Source organism: Toxorhynchites rutilus, chromosome 2 (assembly GCF_029784135.1).
Source record: "Toxorhynchites rutilus septentrionalis strain SRP chromosome 2, ASM2978413v1, whole genome shotgun sequence".
In the NCBI taxonomy this organism is placed as follows: domain Eukaryota; kingdom Metazoa; phylum Arthropoda; class Insecta; order Diptera; family Culicidae; genus Toxorhynchites; species Toxorhynchites rutilus.
This window is the reverse complement of record NC_073745.1, coordinates 158614111-158636147: the sequence shown is the minus strand read 5'-3', so window position 1 is coordinate 158636147 and position 22037 is coordinate 158614111. Positions and strand designations below refer to the sequence as shown.

Here is a 22037-nt window from a genome sequence, read left to right as displayed (position 1 = left end):
TGATGGGGAACAATAATCTTCAGAAGCTATCCTGTTAATTGCGATTGATTGAAAATCACAAAACCAAATGTATTTGGTCACAGTGTTACATGGAAACAAAACATTCAAATAAACTTTTTCACATGAATGTAATTTTAAATTCCCAGAGGAACTGGCAGATTATTTTCAGTAACGATTAGATATTACCACATTTTCCCCGATACTGGAAGCCCACCAGTGGTTAATGCTAACTTGATAACCATCAGTTAATAGCACTTGATTGAGACATATTTGGTCACAGTGTTACATGGATAGAAAACATTCCATTAAACTCTTTCACATGAATGTATTTTTAAATTCCCAGAGGAACTGGCAGATTATTTTCCGGATCTTTCTCAATGCTGAATGGCATCCAAACGGAAAGAATTCCGTGCGTGTATGTGTGTATGTAGCGGCTACTTCGATGGTCACCTTCTCTTCTCCTGAAGGATCGGCTTCTCTGTGCTCCCTCACAGTTTCAAACAAACTGCTTGCGTTTCAGGGCAGATCTCGATCCTTCGCCGTCGAGCACCCTCAGCAACGATGTTGTCTTGTCGATGTCCTCACGAAAAATGAATGCATCTCACCACCAGAATATCGCTTAAGTATGCTTTTTGTGCGTGATTGAATCGAGAGAAGGCGTGGTTTACGATGGCAATTTGGAAGGCAAACTAGAGGGGAATGAACTCTCTGAGCTCGGAACTTTCGGCGACTGAGCAATAATCGATTGCGGGCGCATACAATATTGGATACGGAAATATCCTACTGATGGGGAAGAACAATCTTCTGAAGCTATCCTGTTAATTGCGATTGATTGAAAAACCACAAAACCAAATGTATTTGATCACAGTGTTACATGGAAAGAAAACATTCAAATAAACTGAATATATTTTGAAAATTCCCAAAGGAACTGGCAGATTATTTTATTTTAGATATTTCCACATTTTCCTCGATACTGGAAGCCCACCAGTGGTTGATGCCAACTCGATAGCCACCTGTTAATAGCACTTGATTGAAACATATTTGGTCACAGTGTTACATGGATAGAAAACATTCAATTAAACTCTTTCACATGAATATATTTTGAAAATTCCCAGAGGAACTGGCAGATTATTTTCAGTAACGATTAGTTATTTCCACATTTTCCTCGATACTGGAAGCCCACCAGTGGTTAATACCAACTCGATAACCACCTGTTAATAGCACTTGATTGAAACATATTTGGTCACAGTGTTACATGGATAGAAAACATTCATTTAAACTCTTTCACATGAATATATTTTGAAAATTCCCAAAGGAACTGGCAGATTATTTTCCAGCAATGATTAGATCTTTCCGGATCTTTCTCGATGCTGAATGGCATCCTAACGGAAAGAGTTCTGCGCGTGTATGTGTCGATCCTTTGCCGTCTACCTCCTCCAGCACGTTAGGCAACGATGTTGTCTTGTCGATGTCCTCACGAAAAATGAATGTGTCTCACTTTCTTTCTTTCTTTGTTTTTAAGAGGCTTTAAACTTTGCAGTTCATTCGCCTCTAGCCCAGTGAAGAGCCACAATAAAACCAGTCCAGAGGGGACTGGCGAAAGGGAAACCAAAAAAATCACTCATCAGATCTGTCCGCTCGACCCTCGGTTAAAGAAGAAGGTAGGAAGAGATCCCATGCTTCATAAGATATTTAATATATGCTGTAAAGAAAAGTAAATATTTACTGATCCGAGGACCAAAGCAGTAACGAAGCACAAGTGACCCAGCGAAAGGCGTGTTCCAAAAACAAAAAAACAAAAAGGCCCTTCTCAGGAGGATAGGAAGGAAAGGAGTGGAAAGGATTTGGGTGGGATTAGTGGAGTGGAAGGGGGTGGGAGTGGTATGGGAAGGAAAGAGGGGTGGAGTGGGTGTGGGGTGGGGTGAAATGAAATGAAATACAGTTTGAACAGATAATAAAATATAGTGGTTTTGAATTTAATGGTATATAGTAGAGCTGAAAAATGGAGAGGTTTATTTAATGAATTTATCCTCCTTGGTGAGTGTGGCTGTAGGAATAGGAAGTTGATTAAAGTATAATGTAATGGATAGAAGATAGATATGGGTATGAAAGTATATATTATATTATTTGTTATTTATTATTATTGAATGCGTGTATATACATGTATGAATTCCTTCCTTCCGACCCGTACATACATGTGTATACACACATAAACACGCATACATGACTGTGAAGTGGCGAACTTTAATAAGCAATTTCCAAGGTATTTAGTATTTCGATTTAGATTTTACCAAAGAAGTCGGTTTCTTTCAGAAACGCAATTAAATTGGTTTCTTGGGTCTCGTCTCTACTGAGGATATCTCGGAGACTCTGACCTATGTTGTGTCGGACTCGAGCATCTTTGGTATGTTGACATTCAAGTAAAAGATGGCTAACGGAAAACGGAGCTTCGTTGCAAGCACATTGGGGTTTTTCGGCTCTGCAGAACAAGTGTGAGTGGGCGAAGTTAGTGTGCCCAATTCGAAGACGGGTAAGGACTTGCCTTTCCCTACTATTGAGACGGTCCTCCCAAGGGAGAGTGGAATTTTTAATTATATGAAGATGAGTGGGACGGCTGTTTATCCAACCTATGTCCCAACTTTCACGGACTTGCTGTTTTACCCAGCGGACAATGTCAGATGGAGGACAGGGCATGTCTGGGGGTTCTATTTTGCTGCCCTTGCCGGCCAGTATGTCGGCGGCTGTATTTCCGCGGATTCCTGAGTGACCAGGAACCCAGCAGAAGGAGATGTTTTTATTTGAAGCAGACTCTTCTGTTTGCTTAATCCATGGGTGTTTGCTGTTTCCACTTAGAAGATCGTGGAGACAGCTAGCTGAGTCTGAGAATATTGTGGTAGGAAGAAAATCATGGGTGCATTCTTGGGTAGCTATTAAAAGGGCGAAAGCTTCCGCACTGAAGATGGAGCATTGCGGTGGAAGAGAAAAGCTACCAGTGTATCTACTCTCAAAGATTCCACATCCAACTCCATCGGCACTCACTGAACCATCTGTGTATATCTGGTGGTTGATTTGAAAATTGGATGTAACGAGGTTATTGAAGCAGGCTTTGACTTTTGGAGAAGGGTCTCCCGCCCGAACTGCCTTGAGAAGTTCAAGGTTAATGTTCGGCGGTTTGACGTTCCAATTTCTTCCCGTCGCAGATGAACGTTCACATATATCGGGAAGATCTTTGTTCGTGAGATTTTTGAACCATGTTTTAGCCCTATGTATTAATGGGACATTGTGGTCGCTTTCGGGGAGTGACAAGTGACGGATGGCTTATGAGTGATGGCTTTTGTTACCAGGTGGGTGAAGGGAAGCGCCAATTTCGAGCCGAATTGCTTTATTGTAAATTGGTTGGATGGTGTTTAACACCCTATTCCGTAAAGGATTTGTGGGACCAACCAAACATTTACAACATTTAGCAGCGTCTTTCTATGGCCAGAGGCTAGGTTGCCTGCGATAGCCTTGATGATGTTTGTGTCTCATCACCAGAATATCGCTTAAGTATGCTTTTTGTGTGTGACTGAATCGAGAGAAGGTGTGGTTTACGATGGCAATTTGGAAGGCAAACTAGAGGGGAATGAACTCTCTGAGCTCGAATCTTTCGGCGACTGAGCAATAATCGATTGCGGGCGCATACAATATTGGATACGGAAATATCCTACTGATGGGGAAGAATAATCTTCTGAAGCTATCCTGTTAATTGCGATTGATTGAAAAACCACAAAACCAAATGTATTTGATCACAGTGTTACATGGAATGAAAACATTCAAATAAACTCTTTAACATGAATATATTTTGAAAATTCCCAAAGGAACTGGCAGATTATTTTCAGTAACGATTAGATATTTCCACATTTTCCTCGATACTGGAAGCCCACCAGTGGTTAATGCCAACTCGATAACCACCTGTTAATAGCACTTGATTGAAACATATTTGGTCACAGTGTTACATGGATAGAAAACATTCAATTAAATTCTTTCACATGAATATATTTTGAAAATTCCCAAAGGAACTGGCAGATTATTTTCAGTAACGATTAGATATTTCCACATTTTCCTCGATACTGGAAGCCCACCAGTGGTTAATGCCAACCCGATAACCACCTGTTAATAGCACTTGATTGAAATATATTTGGTCACAGTGTTACATGGATAGAAAACATTCAATTAAACTCTTTCACATGAATATATTTTGAAAATTCCCAAAGGAACTGGCAGATTATTTTCAGTAACGATTAGATATTTCCACATTTTCCTCGATACTGGAAGCCCACCAGTGGTTAATGCCAACTCGATAACCACCTGTTAATAGCACTTGATTGAAACATATTTGGTCAAAGTGTTACATGGATAGAAAACATTCAATTAAACTCTTTCACATGAATATATTTTGAAAATTCCCAGAGGAACTGGCAGATTATTTTCAGTAACGATTAGTTATTTCCACATTTTCCTCGATACTGGAAGCCCACCAGTGGTTAATACCAACTCGATAACCACCTGTTAATAGCACTTGATTGAAACATATTTGGTCACAGTGTTACATGGATAGAAAACATTCATTTAAACTCTTTCACATGAATATATTTTGAAAATTCCCAAAGGAACTGGCAGATTATTTTCCAGCAATGATTAGATCTTTCCGGATCTTTCTCGATGCTGAATGGCATCCTAACGGAAAGAGTTCTGCGCGTGTATGTGTCGATCCTTTGCCGTCCACCTCCTTCAGCACGTTAGGCAACGATGTTGTCTTGTCGATGTCCTCACGAAAAATGAATGTGTCTCACCACCAGAATATCGCTTAAGTATGCTTTTTGTGTGTGATTGAATCGAGAGAAGGTGTGGTTTACGATGGCAATTTGGAAGGCAAACTAGAGGGGAATGAACTCTCTGAGCTCGGAACTTTCGGCGACTGAGCAATAATCGATTGCGGGCGCATACAATATTGGATACGGAAATATCCTACTGATGGGGAAGAATAATCTTCTGAAGCTATCCTGTTAATTGCGATTGATTGAAAAACCACAAAACCAAATGTATTTGGTCACAGTGTTACATGGATAGAAAACATTCAATTAAACTCTTTCACATGAATATATTTTGAAAATTCCCAAAGGAACTGGCAGATTATTTTCAGTAACGATTAGATATTTCCACATTTTCCTCGATACTGGAAGCCCACCAGTGGTTAATGCCAACTCGATAACCATCTGTTAATAGCACTTGATTGAAATATATTTGGTCAAAGTGTTACATGGATAGAAAACATTCAATTAAACTCTTTCACATGAATATATTTTGAAAATTCCCAAAGGAACTGGCAGATTATTTTCCAGCAATGATTAGATCTTTCCGGAACTTTCTCGATGCTGAATGGCATCCTAACGGAAAGAGTTCTGCGCGTGTATGTGTCGATCCTTTGGCCGTCCACCTCCTCCAGCACGTTAGGCAACGATGTTGTCTTGTCGATGTCCTCACGAAAAATGAATGTGTCTCACCACCAGAATATCGCTTAAGTATGCTTTTTGTGTGTGATTGAATCGAGAGAAGGTGTGGTTTACGATGGCAATTTGGAAGGCAAACTAGAGGGGAATGAACTCTCTGAGCTCGGAACTTTCGGCGACTGAGCAATAATCGATTGCGGGCGCATACAATATTGGATACGGAAATATCCTACTAATGGGGAAGAATAATCTTCTGAAGCTATCCTGTTAATTGCGATTGATTGAAAAACCACAAAACCAAATGTATTTGATCACAGTGTTACATGGAAAGAAAACATTCAAATAAACTCTTTAACATGAATATATTTTGAAAATTCCCAAAGGAACTGGCAGATTATTTTCAGTAACGATTAGATATTTCCACATTTTCCTCGATACTGGAAGCCCACCAGTGGTTAATGCCAACTCGATAACCACCTGTTAATAGCACTTGATTGAAACATATTTGGTCACAGTGTAACATGGATAGAAAACATTCAATTAAACTCTTTCACATGAATATATTTTGAAAATTCCCAGAGGAACTGGCAGATTATTTTCAGTAACGATTAGTTATTTCCACATTTTCCTCGATACTGGAAGCCCACCAGTGGTTAATGCCAACTCGATAACCACCTGTTAATAGCACTTGATTGAAACATATTTGGCCACTGTGTAACATGGATAGAAAACATTCAATTAAACTCTTTCACATGAATGTATTTTTAAATTCCCAGAGGAACTGGCAGATTATTTTCCGGATCTTTCTCGATGCTGAATGGCATCCAAACGGAAAGAATTCCGCGCGTGTATGTGTGTGTGTGTTTGTGTAGCGGCTGCTTCGAGATCTTCCCGGGGAACCGTTTGTGGCATCACTCTCCTCCTGATGGATTCATGTCTAGCCTAAGGTGCACAAACAGGCTCTTGGTGACACCGTTCATCAGCGCTTTCATGATAAACGAAGAGCTTCACCACAACAGCGACAACATGCTCCAATCGCTGTTCAATTAGAACTGAGTAGATTTCCGAGCGGCGCTCGCTTATATACCGATTGGTGATTTCAATAGCCTGTTTTGAAAGCAATTTTAAGACTATTGAAACAAGTTTTTGGATCAAAAAGTAACAAGTATAGAACGCGTAGACATTTTATCTTTCGAATGAAGTGTTTATCATACCATTTCGTTCAGTTGTTAAGGAGCTATTAACGCTCAAAATCTCGGTCTCTGGCGTAACGCTTTCGTTTTCGAAACTTTGATTTTACACCCCGGTATAGAAATGAAAGACGTAGTCCTACGTCAAAAGAAAAACCAAATTATACTTACCAATGTAACCGACATGAAGTACAAACCTGAAAGTTAAAAAAAATAGATAGGGAGAGAAAAAGGTCTGCACAGTGGACCTTTTTTTTCTTATTACGCTTAATCTAGCACATGGCGGACGAATAGACAAAAGTTAGAGAACATTACCACCAAACACAGCACACACGTGGATGGAAAAGGCTAACCCAGAAACCAACAAGGGAAATCCGCCGAACCCGAACCACATTGCTCAAAATTGCGCAAGTATTACATAAGAATGTGACGTCACAAGTAGGTTAGAATAGTAAAGAGGAAGTAGGAAAATAAGGAGTAAATACACATACCAAACACTTATAATAAAACATATATTCTTCTTGGAATGGTTCTTCTTCTATACAATCTTTTTCTTACATCGTAATCGAACTCGAAAGGGGTTACCAAGCCTCGCCCCATATAGTTTGGTGGAAAAAGGGACCATCTCAGCCTTTGAGGTGAAGTTAGAACGTGGTTGAGGACCCTAACCATTGTGGATGTGTGTAGAACGCAAGAGAGAATTCCCCTCAGCTCCCAACTGACGTTAAGTAGTTGACAGTGAGCGTTGGGGTAACGACCCTGCTGAATGAGCTAGTCATTCATGAAGTAAACACGAAATTACACTAGTTAGACAATCATCCATATCATTGACGTAAAAACTATACAAGAGGGGGCTTAAGCAGGAGCCTTGTGGTAGGCCCATAAAACTGTATCGAGAAGATTTCAAGATGCCATGATTGAAAAACATGTGCTTTTCTGACAGTAAATTGTACAGGAAATTATTCAGAATTGGCGAAAATCCACGATTATGAAGTTTCTCTGAGAGAATTTCCATGGAAACTGAATCAAATGCCCCTTTGATATCGAGAAAAACGGAATCCATTTGTTCTTTGCGAGCAAATGCGATTTGGATTACAGAAGATAGCAGCGCGAGACAATCGTTCGTCTCTTTACCTCGGCGGAAGCCAAACTGCGTATTTGACAGCAAATTGTACGTTTCAACCCACTTGTCCAAACGAAGTAGAATCATTTTCTCTAACAATTTACGAATACAGGATAACATTGCAATCGGCCTATACGAGTTGTGATCGCAAGCCGGCTTGTTGGGTTTCCGTATGGCTATTACTCTCACTTGTCTCCAGCCATGTGGGACTATATTCAGTTCCAGAAACTTGTTGAAAAAGTTCAGCAAACGCTGTTTCGCCGAGTCGGGAAGATTCTTCAACATGTTGAATCTAATCTTGTCCGACCCCGGAGCTGAATTGTTACATAAGAGAAGGGCAATTGAGAATTCTACCATCGAAAAATTGTCATAATCGCCATGGAGCGAAATGTCGACTACGACGCTTTGTGCAGGAACGGAATGGAGACAAACCTTTCTTGCAAATTTGAAAATCCAACGGTCAGAGTATTCCTCACTTTCATTTGTATGGTTCCAGCCACGCATTCTCCTAGCCGTATTCCAAAGAGTGCTCATAGCTCTCTCCCTTGACAAACTATTGACGAACTTCCGCCAATATCCACGCTTTTTTGCTTTAATCAGACCTTTTAGTTTGGCTTCTAGAGCTTGGTACTTTCGAAACCATTCCACTAATTCAGTCTTCCTGAATTTTTTGAAAGCGGATGATTTTTCAAGGTAGACCTTTGAACACTCCTTGTCCCACCAATGTGATGGAGGACGACGTCGGAAAGTGATAGCAGGAACACGTTTCTTTTGAGCTTGAAGTGCGCTTTCATAAATCAAACTCGATATAAAGTTATACTCTTCGAGTGGGGGAAGTTCATGCATTGAAACAAGTGCTTCAGATATTATTTCTGCAAAATTTCTCCAGTCAATATTTTTCGTGAGGTCATACGCAATATCGACTGACTCACCAGAACCTGATTCATTGGCGATCGATAAAATGATTGGCAGGTGATCACTACCGTGGGGATCTTGGATTACCTTCCACGTGCAATCCAGGGATAACGAAGAAGAGCAAAGTGATATGTCTAGTATGCTTGCCCGTGCAGGAGGGTTGGCTATTCTAGTTGCTTCCCCAGTATTCAAAACTGTCAATTCGAGGTTGTCACACAGGTCATAAATCAAAGTGGCACGGTTGTCATCGTAAAGTGATCCCCATGCTGTTCCATGGGAGTTGAGGTCACCTAAGATTAGCCGCGGCTCCGGCAATGTTGTCAGTAACTCGGTTGCGAATAAACGTCAAACAATCCGAAAGAATTTCGAAAGTACCCGTACCATGAAATTTGACATTTAATTTATATGTATGGGGTAAACGGGCGTGTAGCAAAAAAACTTTGAAGTAGCTCGGTTGCGAGTAGCTCCATACATGCAAATCAAATGTCAAATTTCGTGGTATGGGTACTTTCGTAATTCTTCGGATCATTTGGCGTTTACTCGCAACAGAGTAACTGACAACGTATAAACCCGGCTTAACTGCTGGAAACTTTTTCAAGAGTCTTATGGGATGTATCTATGCGTGAGTTCATAAGAGATAACGTTTGGGGAAAAATTCATTGCGATTTTGCTCGCCATTAGAGGACAGTCGAGTTCATTCACCATTTGAGTGTCTATTGGCAATCAACTTTTTATCGATGTGCCATGTAAATTGAAGCAAAATGCAAGCCTGCACTAGAAAAAAAAAGAAAAGGTGTTGACGAAAGACTTGTATTCTAGTTTAATCTATTGTATAGTATAAATTGTATAAATAATAAAAATACAATGTTACAATCATTCAGCTCGCGCAGTCCGAAGACATCGGTCGCAAATTTGTTCGCGTCTATTATAGAGTGGAGATTATACCGTTATCAGTTCGTGGCTGGTGAAGTTATTTTGCCCTAACGGGGTTCTCTTTATTGCGCGAGTGAGGAGAGCAGCAATCACTACCAGCGTGAGGAAGAAGTCCTCCACGGCGGACGCGGTGCGTGTGCCGTATCATCGCTGTGTGTGCTTTAGCATCGTCATCGATTCCATCATCGTGTTGTGGTGCGATATACCGTTGCATCTGTGCCGAGCGATTGCCACGCGGTTCAATTTAGACACCGTTTCATTTCATTCGCATTGGTGTGCGATTTAGGTATAATATATATTAGGTTTAGAAATACAAAAAAATAAAATAAAAATTATATTATTTTATATCTGCCGTAATGGCAGAAGGCCATGTTGACATGGAGATTGAAACTACTGTTTCCTCCTCACTAGCTACAACGGGGGCTGGGAAGTCGCTTAAACGCGTTCCCCCCTCAGAAGATGTCTCTTCAGAGAAAGAGGTAATCTACCTTAACAAGCCCCCCTCAAGAAAATTGGCAAACTTTTCCTCTTCGCCCCCTCAATCTCCCGCTCCCGCTTCCACTCTACTACCGAACTTGCCTCCCAGCCCTACTAATCCCGCTCCCGTTCAACAATCGACCTCGTCCTCCCCCTCAGTTGTTTCTTCTCCTCGTGTCAAGGTCTATCCAGACGATGCACTTGGAGCTGGTCCATGGGTTGTTTTTTTCCGGCCTAAACCAAAAGGAAAGTCAATTAATGTCATTCAGGTTTCGAAATATCTGGCAAGATTATATTCCTCCGTGGTCGAAATCTCTAAGGTTAGACCGAACAAACTGCGTGTTGTCGTGAGTGATCGGAAACACGCGAATGCAATTGTGATCAACGAGAGATTCTCCCTAGAGTATCGCGTCTACGTGCCCTCCCATGACATAGAAATCTCGGGGGTGGTAACTGAAACTGGTCTGACGTGCGAAATGATAAAAGAAGGAGTTGGTAAATTTAAAAGACTCCCGTTGGTGGGTGTTAAAATTTTGGACAGCCGCCAACTAGGAAAAGTATCCCAAGAAGAGGGAAAAACTAAATTCACGCCGTCAGACTCGTTTCGAATAACTTTTGCTGGTTCCGCTCTACCTGACTACGTCATGGTGGGCAAATTGAGATTGCCTGTGCGACTCTTCGTGCCAAAGCCCATGACTTGCCAAAAATGCAAGTCAGTTGGTCACACTTCAGATTATTGTGCCAACAAGGAGCGCTGTGCCACTTGCGGAGAGCAACATGAGGGGAAATCCTGCAGTGCGACTGAGCATAAATGTCCATATTGCGGGGGATCCCCACACGAGCTCTCAGTTTGTGAAACTTACAAGAGTCGCTGGGAGAAACAGAAGCGCTCTTTGAAGGAACGCTCGAAACGCACTTTTGCGGATATTTTAAAGGGCGCTTCTCCACTGGCCCAACAACAACAACCAATCAACACGCAAAATGTCTTCGCCACGTTGCCCGTTGACGAAATAGAAGCGGACACAGCTATCGGGGGCACTCCGTTCATTTTCCAAGGGAATCCCCGGCGCAAAAATGTGACCACTCCCAAAGTTCAAGGACAAGCCCCTCCGGTGATACCCCCTGTTAGCATGCCTAAAAAATCGAGTGCAGCGGACAAGCAAAATCAGGTTCCTCCTGGTTTCCGTGGGAATAATTCACCTTCGAATGGCCCAGCACTCGAGGGGACATCAAAAACCCCAACTGTCCCTGTTTTTCCGTCCAGTTCAACTTCCCAATCGGGATTTATCAAGTTGTCTGACCTTTTGGACCAAATCTTCAAGTGTTTTAATGTTTCCGACTCCATCAGAACTATTGTCATTTCAATGCTTCCAGTATTAAAGACAATTTTGCAACAATTGATGCAAACATGGCCCCTCCTTGCAATGATTATCTCTCTTGATGTCTAATTTAAATAGAGAGGTCGGAGATATCACTGTTTTACAGTGGAATTGTCGTAGTCTTATCCCTAAATTGGATACATTCAAATTTTTAATTCATAAGTTCAATTGTGATGTTTTTGCTCTGTCCGAAACTTGGCTTTCTTCGCGAGATGATCTCTCTTTCCACGATTTTAATATCATACGCTTGGACCGTGATGACAGATACGGAGGGGTGATATTGGGTATCAATAAGTACCACTCATTTTTTCGAATTGACCTTCCTCCTATTGGAGGGATCGAAGCTGTTGCTTGTCATGCAAACATCAGAGGAAAAGACCTCTGTATTGTCAGATTGTATTGGCCTCCGAGAGCTGCGGTTAGCCGCAATCAACTTGTTGACATGTGCTCACTCCTTCCTGAGCCACGATTGATCTTGGGAGACTTGAACTCTCACGGAACTTCCTGGGGGGAACAGTACGACGACAATCGTTCATTGTTGATATATGACCTTTGTAACAGCTTCAATATGACCGTTTTGAACACTGGGGAAACAACACGTGTACCTAAACCTCCTGCTAACCCAAGTGCTCTTGACCTCTCGCTTTGCTCGAATTCACTATCGTTAGATTGCAAGTGGAATGTAATCCAGGACCCCAACGGCAGTGACCACTTGCCAATCAAAATTTCCATCACCATTGGTTCGAATTCTTCTGAATCTATAAACATGGCATATGACCTCACAAGAAACATTGACTGGAAAAAATATGCGGACGCAATTGCGCTAGCCAAACGTATTTGGACCTTGAAAATCAATTTAAAAACTTGATCAAAGGGAAAAAACGTGCTTATTGGCGAAATTTCGTGGGAGGTTTGTCACGAGAAACGTCAATGAAAAAATTATGGAAAGTGGCTCGAAACATGAGAAATCGCTCTTCATCGAATGAAAGCGAAGAATATTCACATCGATGGATTTTTAATTTTGCACGGAAGGTTTGTCCCGATTCCGCTCCTGTGCAAAAAATTGTTCGAGATATACCACAAGATAGGTGCGATCTTGATTCCGAGTTTTCGATGGTAGAATTCTCTCTTGCTCTCCTTTCTTGTAACAATTCGGCTCCAGGAACAGATAGAATTAAGTTCAACTTGCTGAAAAACCTCCCTGATGTGGCGAAACATCGCTTGTTGAATTTATTCAATCGGTTTCTGGAGCATAATGTTGTTCCAGATGATTGGAGACAAGTGCGAATTATAGCTATTCAAAAACCCGGAAAACCCGCGTCCGACTTCAATTCGTACCGCCCAATAGCAATGCTGTCTTGTATACGGAAATTGTTGGAGAAAATGATCTTGTTTCGCCTTGATCGTTGGGTTGAAACGAATGGCTTACTCTCAGATACACAATATGGGTTCCGCAGGGGCAAGGGGACGAATGATTGTCTTGCGTTGCTTTCTTCAGAAATTCAGATGGCTTACGCCGAAAAAAAAACAAATGGCTTCAGTATTCTTGGACATAAAGGGGGCCTTTGATTCTGTTTCAATAGAGGTTTTGTCAGACAAATTACACTCTCGGGGTCTGCCGCCTCTGTTGAATAATATGTTATATAACTTGCTTTGTGAGAAATAGTTGAATTTTTCTCACGGGGATTCGACAGTAAATCGGGCCTCCTACATGGGCCTCCCCCAGGGCTCATGTTTAAGCCCCCTTTTGTACAACTTCTATGTAAGCGACATCGACAATTGTCTTACACAAAATTGCAGCCTAAGACAACTTGCAGATGACGGAGTGGTGTCTGTCGTAGGATCAAACGAATCCGACCTGCAAGGACCCTTACAAGATACTTTGAACAATTTTTCAACCTGGGCCATTGGACTAGGGATCGAATTCTCCACGGAGAAAACAGAGATGGTGGTTTTTTCTAGGAAGCATAGACCAGCAAAACCAAAGCTTCAAATTTTGGGTAAACCGATCACTCATGCTATGTCATTCAAGTATCTTGGGGTCTGGTTCGACTCCAAATGTACTTGGGGGGCCCATTTTTTTTTTATAAATTCGTTTATTTTTACAGGCTCAGTTACATAAGTTTAAAGGAGCCGAAATCTTAAATATATTTTTAAAACTATATATATGAACAATTTTCTTAAATCTATGGTTAGTAATGTGGGAAACCGATTACTCGTGGTGGACTCGAGATTAAAAGGGTGACATTTTCTCAGGAAAAGGATGGGGTATAAGGAAATTATTACAATGTTGATAATCACACACACTCAATTCTTAAATCTATTCGTACATCAGTTGTGAATTTACATTTCATTCTTTTGTTTATAGCAAGCGGACCAATTACTCACAAAGGAAGAAATGGAGGGTATAAGGATATAAGGATAATCACACACGAACATCGATAGATTTAAGGAAAACATATATTTGGGACATGTAATCAAGGTCTAACCGAGCCAACACATCTCTCACCGGCACATTGGGCTGCCTTCCTCTAGCCCGAAGGGAGTTCTCTAAATTCGATCTGGCAACAAGATACACCTCACACGACCAAACAACGTGTTCGATGTCGTGGTAACCTCGGCCACAAACGCAGATATTGCTGCCGGCCAGATTGAAACGAAAGAGTAGCGCGTCTAACGAACAGTGATTGGACATGAGTCGGGAGAAGGTGCGAATAAAGTCCCGACTCAAGTCCAGACTTTTGAACCATGGTTTGAGGCTAACCTTAGGGATAATCGAGTGAAGCCACCGGCCCAATTCATCTTCGTTCCATTTGCGTTGCCAGTTAGCGATGGTATTTTTACGGACTAAAGAGTAAAATTCATTGAAGGCGATTTGACGCTGATAAATATCGCCTTCAATCGCACCTACCTTTGCTAATGAGTCAGCCCTCTCATTACCCGGAATTGAGCAATGAGAAGGGACCCACACAAAGGTAATGACATAACAGCGTCTGGATAAAGCACTCAAAATTTTTCGTATTCTCTCAAGGAAGTACGGCGAGTGCTTTTCCGGCCTCACTGAACGGATAGCTTCGACAGAGCTAAGACTATCCGTTACAATGTAATAGTGTTCAACAGGTCGTGAGGCGACGCTGTCCAGCGCCCAATGAATTGCTGCCAATTCAGCAATATACACTGAGCAAGGATTCTGAAGACTGTGTGAGGTGCTAAAAAATTCGTTGAACACTCCAAATCCTGTGGACTCATTTATAGTGGACCCATCAGTAAAGTACATATTATCACAATTGATACCCCTATATTTTTCATCGAAGATCGTTGGAGCGATCCTCGATCGTTGGTAATCTGAATATCCATGGATATCTTGCTTCATGGACAGATCAAAATGCACAGAGGAATTGATGTAGTCAGGGAAACAAACACTGTACGCTCCGAAGCTGGCGTTGTCCGCGTCCCACGATGGGTCCCAACTGGTAGGTGATACGGCCGACGAAACAAAATGATGTAGACGGTGGAAAACGAAATAATTGTTTCGGAAGCGCAAATAAAAAAAAACGTCTGCACTGATGTAATTTCAACTTGCTTCTATTCGGTAGGAAAAACCGACACGAACGTCAGTAGAAAAAACCTACTTCTTTTCTTACATGTGTTGTGTGTTTTCTGTGTCACGTGTATGAGTGTGTGTATTCGTGTAGTTTGTAGGAGTGTGTGTATATTCGTGTAGTTTGGTTTGACATTCAAGTTGGGTGTGTTGCCAGTGTTGCTGTTAAATGTAATGTTAGCGTGTGTGAATAGGGTTGTGTATGTATTATTTTTACATTTCATTTTAAGTTACATTTCATTTTATGTTGTTTTGGTGTTGTAATCATTGTTGTCATCATCGTATTAATAATATTTTTCTTCATCATCGTCTGTTCGTTGCACGGAAGTTTGCTGTCGAACGGTGTGATCGAACATGCCGCCCCCCTTGAAATGTAAATTTCAAGAAGCAACATTCCGACTGGCTCGCGTTGTCTCCGGTCCATCGAAGCTTTCTCGTAATCCAATCGCTGCATTTTCGATCCCTCCGTTGCGGCTGCCGGATTACTGCCGTTTACTCGTCTGCTTGGTACGAACAATCGTCTGGAACAGGCTTGGCTGGAGATGCTGCGATAGTGGGAGCAAGGTTCGGAGAGCACTGACGAGCTGGAGGCTTGCACTCGGATTCTGTGGGGGTGCTAGGATCAACGCACTGTGGGAGCGGGCACATTTTGCGGATCGAGCGGCGGTAGATTTTGTTGTCCCCCATCAGAACGTCGGCAACTCGGACACGCTTGTCATCACCAGCTATCGTTTTGACGACTCGAGCGATCGGCCACTGCGTAGGCGGGTGGTTGTCTTCCTGCACCAGTACCATGTCTCCTACGGAAAGATTCGGAGAGGGTCCCGGCCATCTCTGAACCCTTTGCAGTGCAGGAAGGTACTCGAGATACCACCGGGACCAGAAAGATTGTAAGTTACGCTGCATGTTCTGCCAGCGGGACAGGCGATTGGAAGGTAGTTTGGTAAGGTCTGGTTCGGGTACGGCTTGTAAAGGACTGGCGATTAGGAAGTGGCCAGGAGTGAGTGGCTCAAGGTCAGAGGGATCATTGGAAATTGGGGTAAGAGGGCGTGAATTGAGGCAAGCCTCGATTTGAATAATGATGGTTGTCATCTCTTCTTGTGTGAGAAGGATGTCGATCGTCACACGGTTGAGGTGGTTTTTCGCTGACTTCACACAGGCTTCCCAAAGCCCACCGAACGAGGGCGAACGTGGTGGAATAAAGTGGAATGTGATTCCTTGACGGGTTGCGTATCCTGCGACTTCCATCTGGTGCTGCTGAGAGCGAAATAGCACTCGGAGTTCCTGCAACGCTCGGTTGGCGCCGACAAAGTTAGTGGCGTTGTCGCAGTAAATGTTGAGCGGGTAGCCACGTCTGGAGCAGAACCGGATCAGCGCTGCGATGAAGGCGTCTGTAGTTAAGCTCATGACCAATTCCAAGTGGACAGCCTTGGTTACCATGCAGATGAACACGCAGATGTACGCCTTGACCGGATCATGTTTGCGAGGAGGTTTGATGTAGACAGGTCCCATGAAGTCCACTCCGATGTTGGCAAACGGGCGTGATGGAGTCACACGAACTGCCGGCAGGTCTGCCATAGCCTGTTGAGCGAATGTGGGTCTATTTCGGAAGCAGACTATGCACTGATGCACCGTGGAACGTGCCTTATTACGGCCGTCGATTGGCCAAAAGCGACGACGAACTGCTGCTAACAAATATGAAGGTCCAGCGTGGAGAGTGGCTTCGTGGGCATCAAGGAAAACGAGATCGGTGAAACGGTGATTTTTTGGGAGAAGAATTGGATGCTTGCGGTCAAATGGAATCGGGGCGTTTTTTAATCGTCCACCAACTCGGATGATTTTTTCGCCTTCGAACATGACTGGACGAAGATAGCGAAGAGGAGATTTGTTGCTGATCGGGGTCTTGTTCTGCAATCGTCTATATTCATCCGGGAACTGCTCTTGTTGCATAAGAACAATGAGTGCTAATTCAACATGTCGAATTTCCGCGGGAGTTATAGCACTGTACGGTGGGAAAGTACCCGCCTTCTTGGCTCTGCAGATGGTGGCGTATCGACGACAATATACTAATACGCGAAGAACTTTGTGGAGTGAATCGTAGCTCTCGAAACAATCAGAGAGCCAATTGTCCCTCTCGATGCTACTCATGGCCGAAAGTAGTGGGGCCTTCCTGCGTTCCAGGTCCGATTCGGGAGGAGACTGCTTTCGCCATGAATGCGCTGTTTTTGGCCACTCTGTGAACGGTTGAGAAAGCCACTGTGGGCCGTGCCACCACAGATAATTGTCGAGGATTGCAACTGGAGTTAGACCACGCGAAATGTAGTCAGCGGGATTATCTTCGGTGCGAACGTGGAGCCAAGTAGCAGATTCCGTGAGCTGTTGAATCTCTGCCACCCGGTTGGCAACGAATATATTCCAGGATGATGGAGAGCCATCGATCCAATGCAGCGTGATAGTCGAATCAGACCACAAAAAACACGGACACTTGATCTCTACTGCGTTTAGAACTTTCTGCTGCAAATTTGCCAATAGCACAGCTGCACATAGTTCCAGACGTGCAAGGGATGGCCTGCGTCTTTCCGAAGGCGCAACTCGAGACTTGGCAGCCATCAGCTGTACTGTGATACTACCGGACGACGAAACGGTACGAAAATACACACATGCACCGTAAGCATGCAGTGAAGCGTCTGCGAAACCAATTAGATGAATGGCGATCGGTTTGTCCTTTAAAACGAAGCGTGGAATTGAAAGTTGCTGCAGACTGGAGAGCTGTCCAGCAATCTCTGTCCAACGCTGGTGGTACTCCTGTGGAAGAGGATCATCCCAGCCGAAGTTGCTTTGCCAAAGTACCGATATCAGGATCTTGGCGGAGACGATGACGGGGCCAAGTAGGCCAAGAGGGTCGAAGAGACTGCACGTGTGTGACAGTATGCTGCGCTTGGTCGAGACGGGATCATTAGGCCACTCCGGAATCTTGAAAAGAAGTTCGTCGGATTTGGGTTTCCATAACAAGCCGAGTGCCTTGATTGGGGCTGACGGGTCGAGCTCAAGCACCGGAGATTGCTCGCGAAATTCAATTGGAAATTGTTCGATGACTACTGACTCATTGGATGACCATTTGCGAAGTGGAAAACCAGCAGAACTCAGCATCTCTGAAGTTTCCTTCGATGCGACTATAGCTTCATCCAGTGAATCGAACCCGTACATTAAATCGTCTACGTAAAATCCCTTCCTAACCACAGGAGCGGCTGCCGGGTAATTTGCTGCTTCGTCGTCTGCTAGTTGCTTTAAGCAACGTGTGGCCAAGAACGGTGCGGTCGTAGTTCCGTAAGTAACGGTAGTGAGTTGATATGTGCGGATTGGCTGCGATGGAGATTCGCGCCAGAGAATCTGCTGTAATGACTGGTCGTCTTCCGTCACCCAAATTTGACGGTACATCTTTGTGATGTCCGCTGTTATAACTACAGCTTTGGTTCGAAAGCGGAGAATGGTTGAAATCATGTCGTCTTGTATGGTCGGGCCTTTCAACAGCAGGTCGTTGAGGCTAAAACCCGAAGTGGTTTTGCACGAGCCGTCGAAAACCACTCGCAGGTTTGTGGTGGTGCTGTCCGGCTTGAGAACGGCATGATGTGGCAAATAGAAGTGACGTCCTGGATTATCCTCGACAGAACTAACCAACTTCATGTGACCTAGAGCGAGGTACTCGTCCATGAAGGCCTTGTATTGGTGGAAGAGTTCTGGATTATGCTGGAACCGTTTTTCCAGGCAGAGGAAGCGACGAGTGGCAATCGAAAGCGAGTTCCCAAGTTGACCGACGAGTTCAGCATTTTTGGGAAGCGAAACGACGTAGCGTCCGGTTGAATTACGACGAACATTGGCTACGAAATTCTCCTCGCACAGTTTTTCTTCGGTTGACCAGATCGATGGTGAATGACAGGTTTCCAGTTCCCAAAATCGGCTCACTCGTTGGTCCAGTTCGTTTAGCGTTGTCACGTGACAGCTTGATACAGTTCCTGTGGCGGAATCTCTTTCAGAATGCCGGCCCGAGACCAGCCATCCGAATACCGAGTTCTGTAGAATCGGCTTTTCCTCTGCAATCTTGAAATGTCCTCTGCGAAGAAGCTCGAAGAACACCTGCGCCCCGATGACGATGTCGATTGGACCCCTGGTGGCGAACGATGGATCGGCTAAACGAATATTATCCGGAATGACCCAGTCAGAAGTGTCGACGGTCCAAGTTGGCAGGTCATTGGTCACCTTCTCCATCACTACGAATTCGAGTGGAACACGGAAGTTGTTGAACCTCGAGGCAACGGTGGCAACTGTTGAGAAATTAGCTACTGTGTTCACTTCACCGCCTACTCCAGCGATTTCCAGGGTTTGTGGCGACTTGCGCGATGCGATCAAACGACGAAATCTCTCAGTCATGAGATTGGGTTGCGAAGCATTATCGAGAAGAACACGAGCAAGGAAATAATTTCCCTTGGGACCAAACACCTTAACGACGGCGGTTGCGAGAAAAACTTGAGCGGGAGGAGAGTGGTCAGGACGAGATATAACCGAGTGTGCATTGGCTGAGACGATAGAGTGGATTGAATCGAGAAGAGGACTACGACCGTAGGCGGGCTGATCGATTTTAACGACGACGTTTGAGGTAGTGAACGGTTGCTTGTGGGAAACGTGTGGCGTTTCAACGGTGGGATTGTGCAACAGTGTGTGGTGATTGGCTCCACATTCACGACAGGATCCGTACTTGCAGTTGGCGGACGAGTGCTGCCCAAACAGGCAGTTGGCGCAGATTCCGATGTTCGACACAAGCGAAGTGCGTTGGTCAAGTGACATGTGCTTGAATTGTTCACAATAGTACAACCGATGAGCCTTTCCGCAAACAGGACACTGCGTCCGGGAACTCGACGTTGTTGCAGCAGCATTCTGTGGAACTGATTTTGTTTCCTGTGTAGGCCGATCTACATACAGTGCATCTAGCTCCATGATGTAATTTCTCAAGAATTCAACTAACTCATCGTATGTAGGCATCCTCTTCTTTTCCGAAATACGTTGCCATTCTCGGTATGTGGCCTGATCAAGTCGCGATGTGATCATATACACTAGCAATGAACTCCATCCGTCAACTTTCTCTCCAAGTTTCTCGAGAATTCCCAAATTGTTTTCGAAATCTCCTAGCAGTCTAGTTAGCAGTCGTGGACACTCCTTCTTCACCTTCTCGACCAGGAACAGCGACTCGATGTGGTTTCGAATCAACACGTTCTTGTTCTGGTACCGATCCGTAAGTACTTTCAATGCCACTGAGTAGTTATCGCTTGTTACAGAAATCTTTTCGATTAAATTAAACGCATCTCCACGCAAAGTCGACTTTAAATAATAAAATTTCTGGACGTCCGACAGATCGTGATTGTTATGGACCAACGATTCGAACGTGTCGTAAAAGGAAAACCATTTCAAAATATTTCCGCTGAATTCCGGAAGCTTAATGTCCGGCAGCTTCAAAATTCGCGATTCCGATGACCTATTTTCATGAACGAATTCCTTCGGCTTCAGCTGATTCTCAAGAAATCCTTTCAGCGTGAAATAATCTTCCTCAAAATCTCCCATTTCCTGAACGAAATCCATGGGATCATCTTCCTTTCCTTCCGATAAGAGTTCCAGAATACAAAGACTATCGCGAAATCGATCAAAAGTCGTATTAAGCGCATCTAAACGACCAGAAATTTGAGCACGCTGCGAATCAGCTTCGTATTCACCCACAAATTTCTTCGTTCTAGCGATAAACTCGTGGGATTGACGGTAAATCGCAAAATGCTTTTTAAATTCCGCTGCTTTCGTCATCGTTATGTAAAGCGTTCGAAAACTCCTACGCAATCTACTTCGTTATTTAAGCACGTGAAAAAGAATGGCTGAAACTTGTCACTGGTTAGTAATGGCGAATTTATTACTCCAGGTTAGTAAAAAAATAGCAAAACGGCTTACGTGACCTTGGCGTGTTTTCTTCAGAATGTCCTCGTACCGACAAACCGTGTTTCTAGCGAGGCCAAGTTTTTCCGCAGCACAACTCGGCACGTGACGAACAATCCTTTTATTGTCTCCAATGAAGGTTATGTCTCGATGGGCGTCAGTTCGTAGTAAACCGAAACAAGATGGCTTCCTCGGCAATCAATTTTTACATTCCTACCTCGTGCACGAAAAAACGGCGTTGATGATGAAATCCGATCGGTTCTCTTAAAATGCTCGCTCATCCGGTTCGAAGGACCATGTACGCTCCGAAGCTGGCGTTGTCCGCGTCCCACGATGGGTCCCAACTGGTAGGTGATACGGCCGACGAAACAAAATGATGTAGACGGTGGAAAACGAAATAATTGTTTCGGAAGCGCAAATAAAAAAAAACGTCTGCACTGATGTAATTTCAACTTGCTTCTATTCGGTAGGAAAAACCGACACGAACGTCAGTAGAAAAAACCTACTTCTTTTCTTACATGTGTTGTGTGTTTTCTGTGTCACGTGTATGAGTGTGTGTATTCGTGTAGTTTGTAGGAGTGTGTGTATATTCGTGTAGTTTGGTTTGACATTCAAGTTGGGTGTGTTGCCAGTGTTGCTGTTAAATGTAATGTTAGCGTGTGTGAATAGGGTTGTGTATGTATTATTTTTACATTTCATTTTAAGTTACATTTCATTTTATGTTGTTTTGGTGTTGTAATCATTGTTGTCATCATCGTATTAATAATATTTTTCTTCATCATCGTCTGTTCGTTGCACGGAAGTTTGCTGTCGAACGGTGTGATCGAACAAACACGGTTGGGAATATACGAAGAAGAATCAACCTGCATGGAGATGAATTCATGATATGAACTCATGAATCCGGAGTGAAAATTTAGCTCGATCAGCCGCTCAAAATTTCCGATCACCAATAGGTTC

General features: G+C 43.4%; 1 protein-coding gene across 1 annotated transcript; it reads right to left on the bottom strand.

Moving 5' to 3' along the window:
• Nucleotides 1-15599: 15599 nt before the first annotated feature.
• LOC129766277 (uncharacterized) lies at nt 15600-20954 on the bottom strand. Its single transcript, XM_055766796.1, has one exon. It carries the CDS (start codon nt 20952-20954, stop codon nt 15600-15602), a length of 5355 nt encoding a protein of 1784 aa, XP_055622771.1.
• Nucleotides 20955-22037: the final 1083 nt, after the last annotated feature.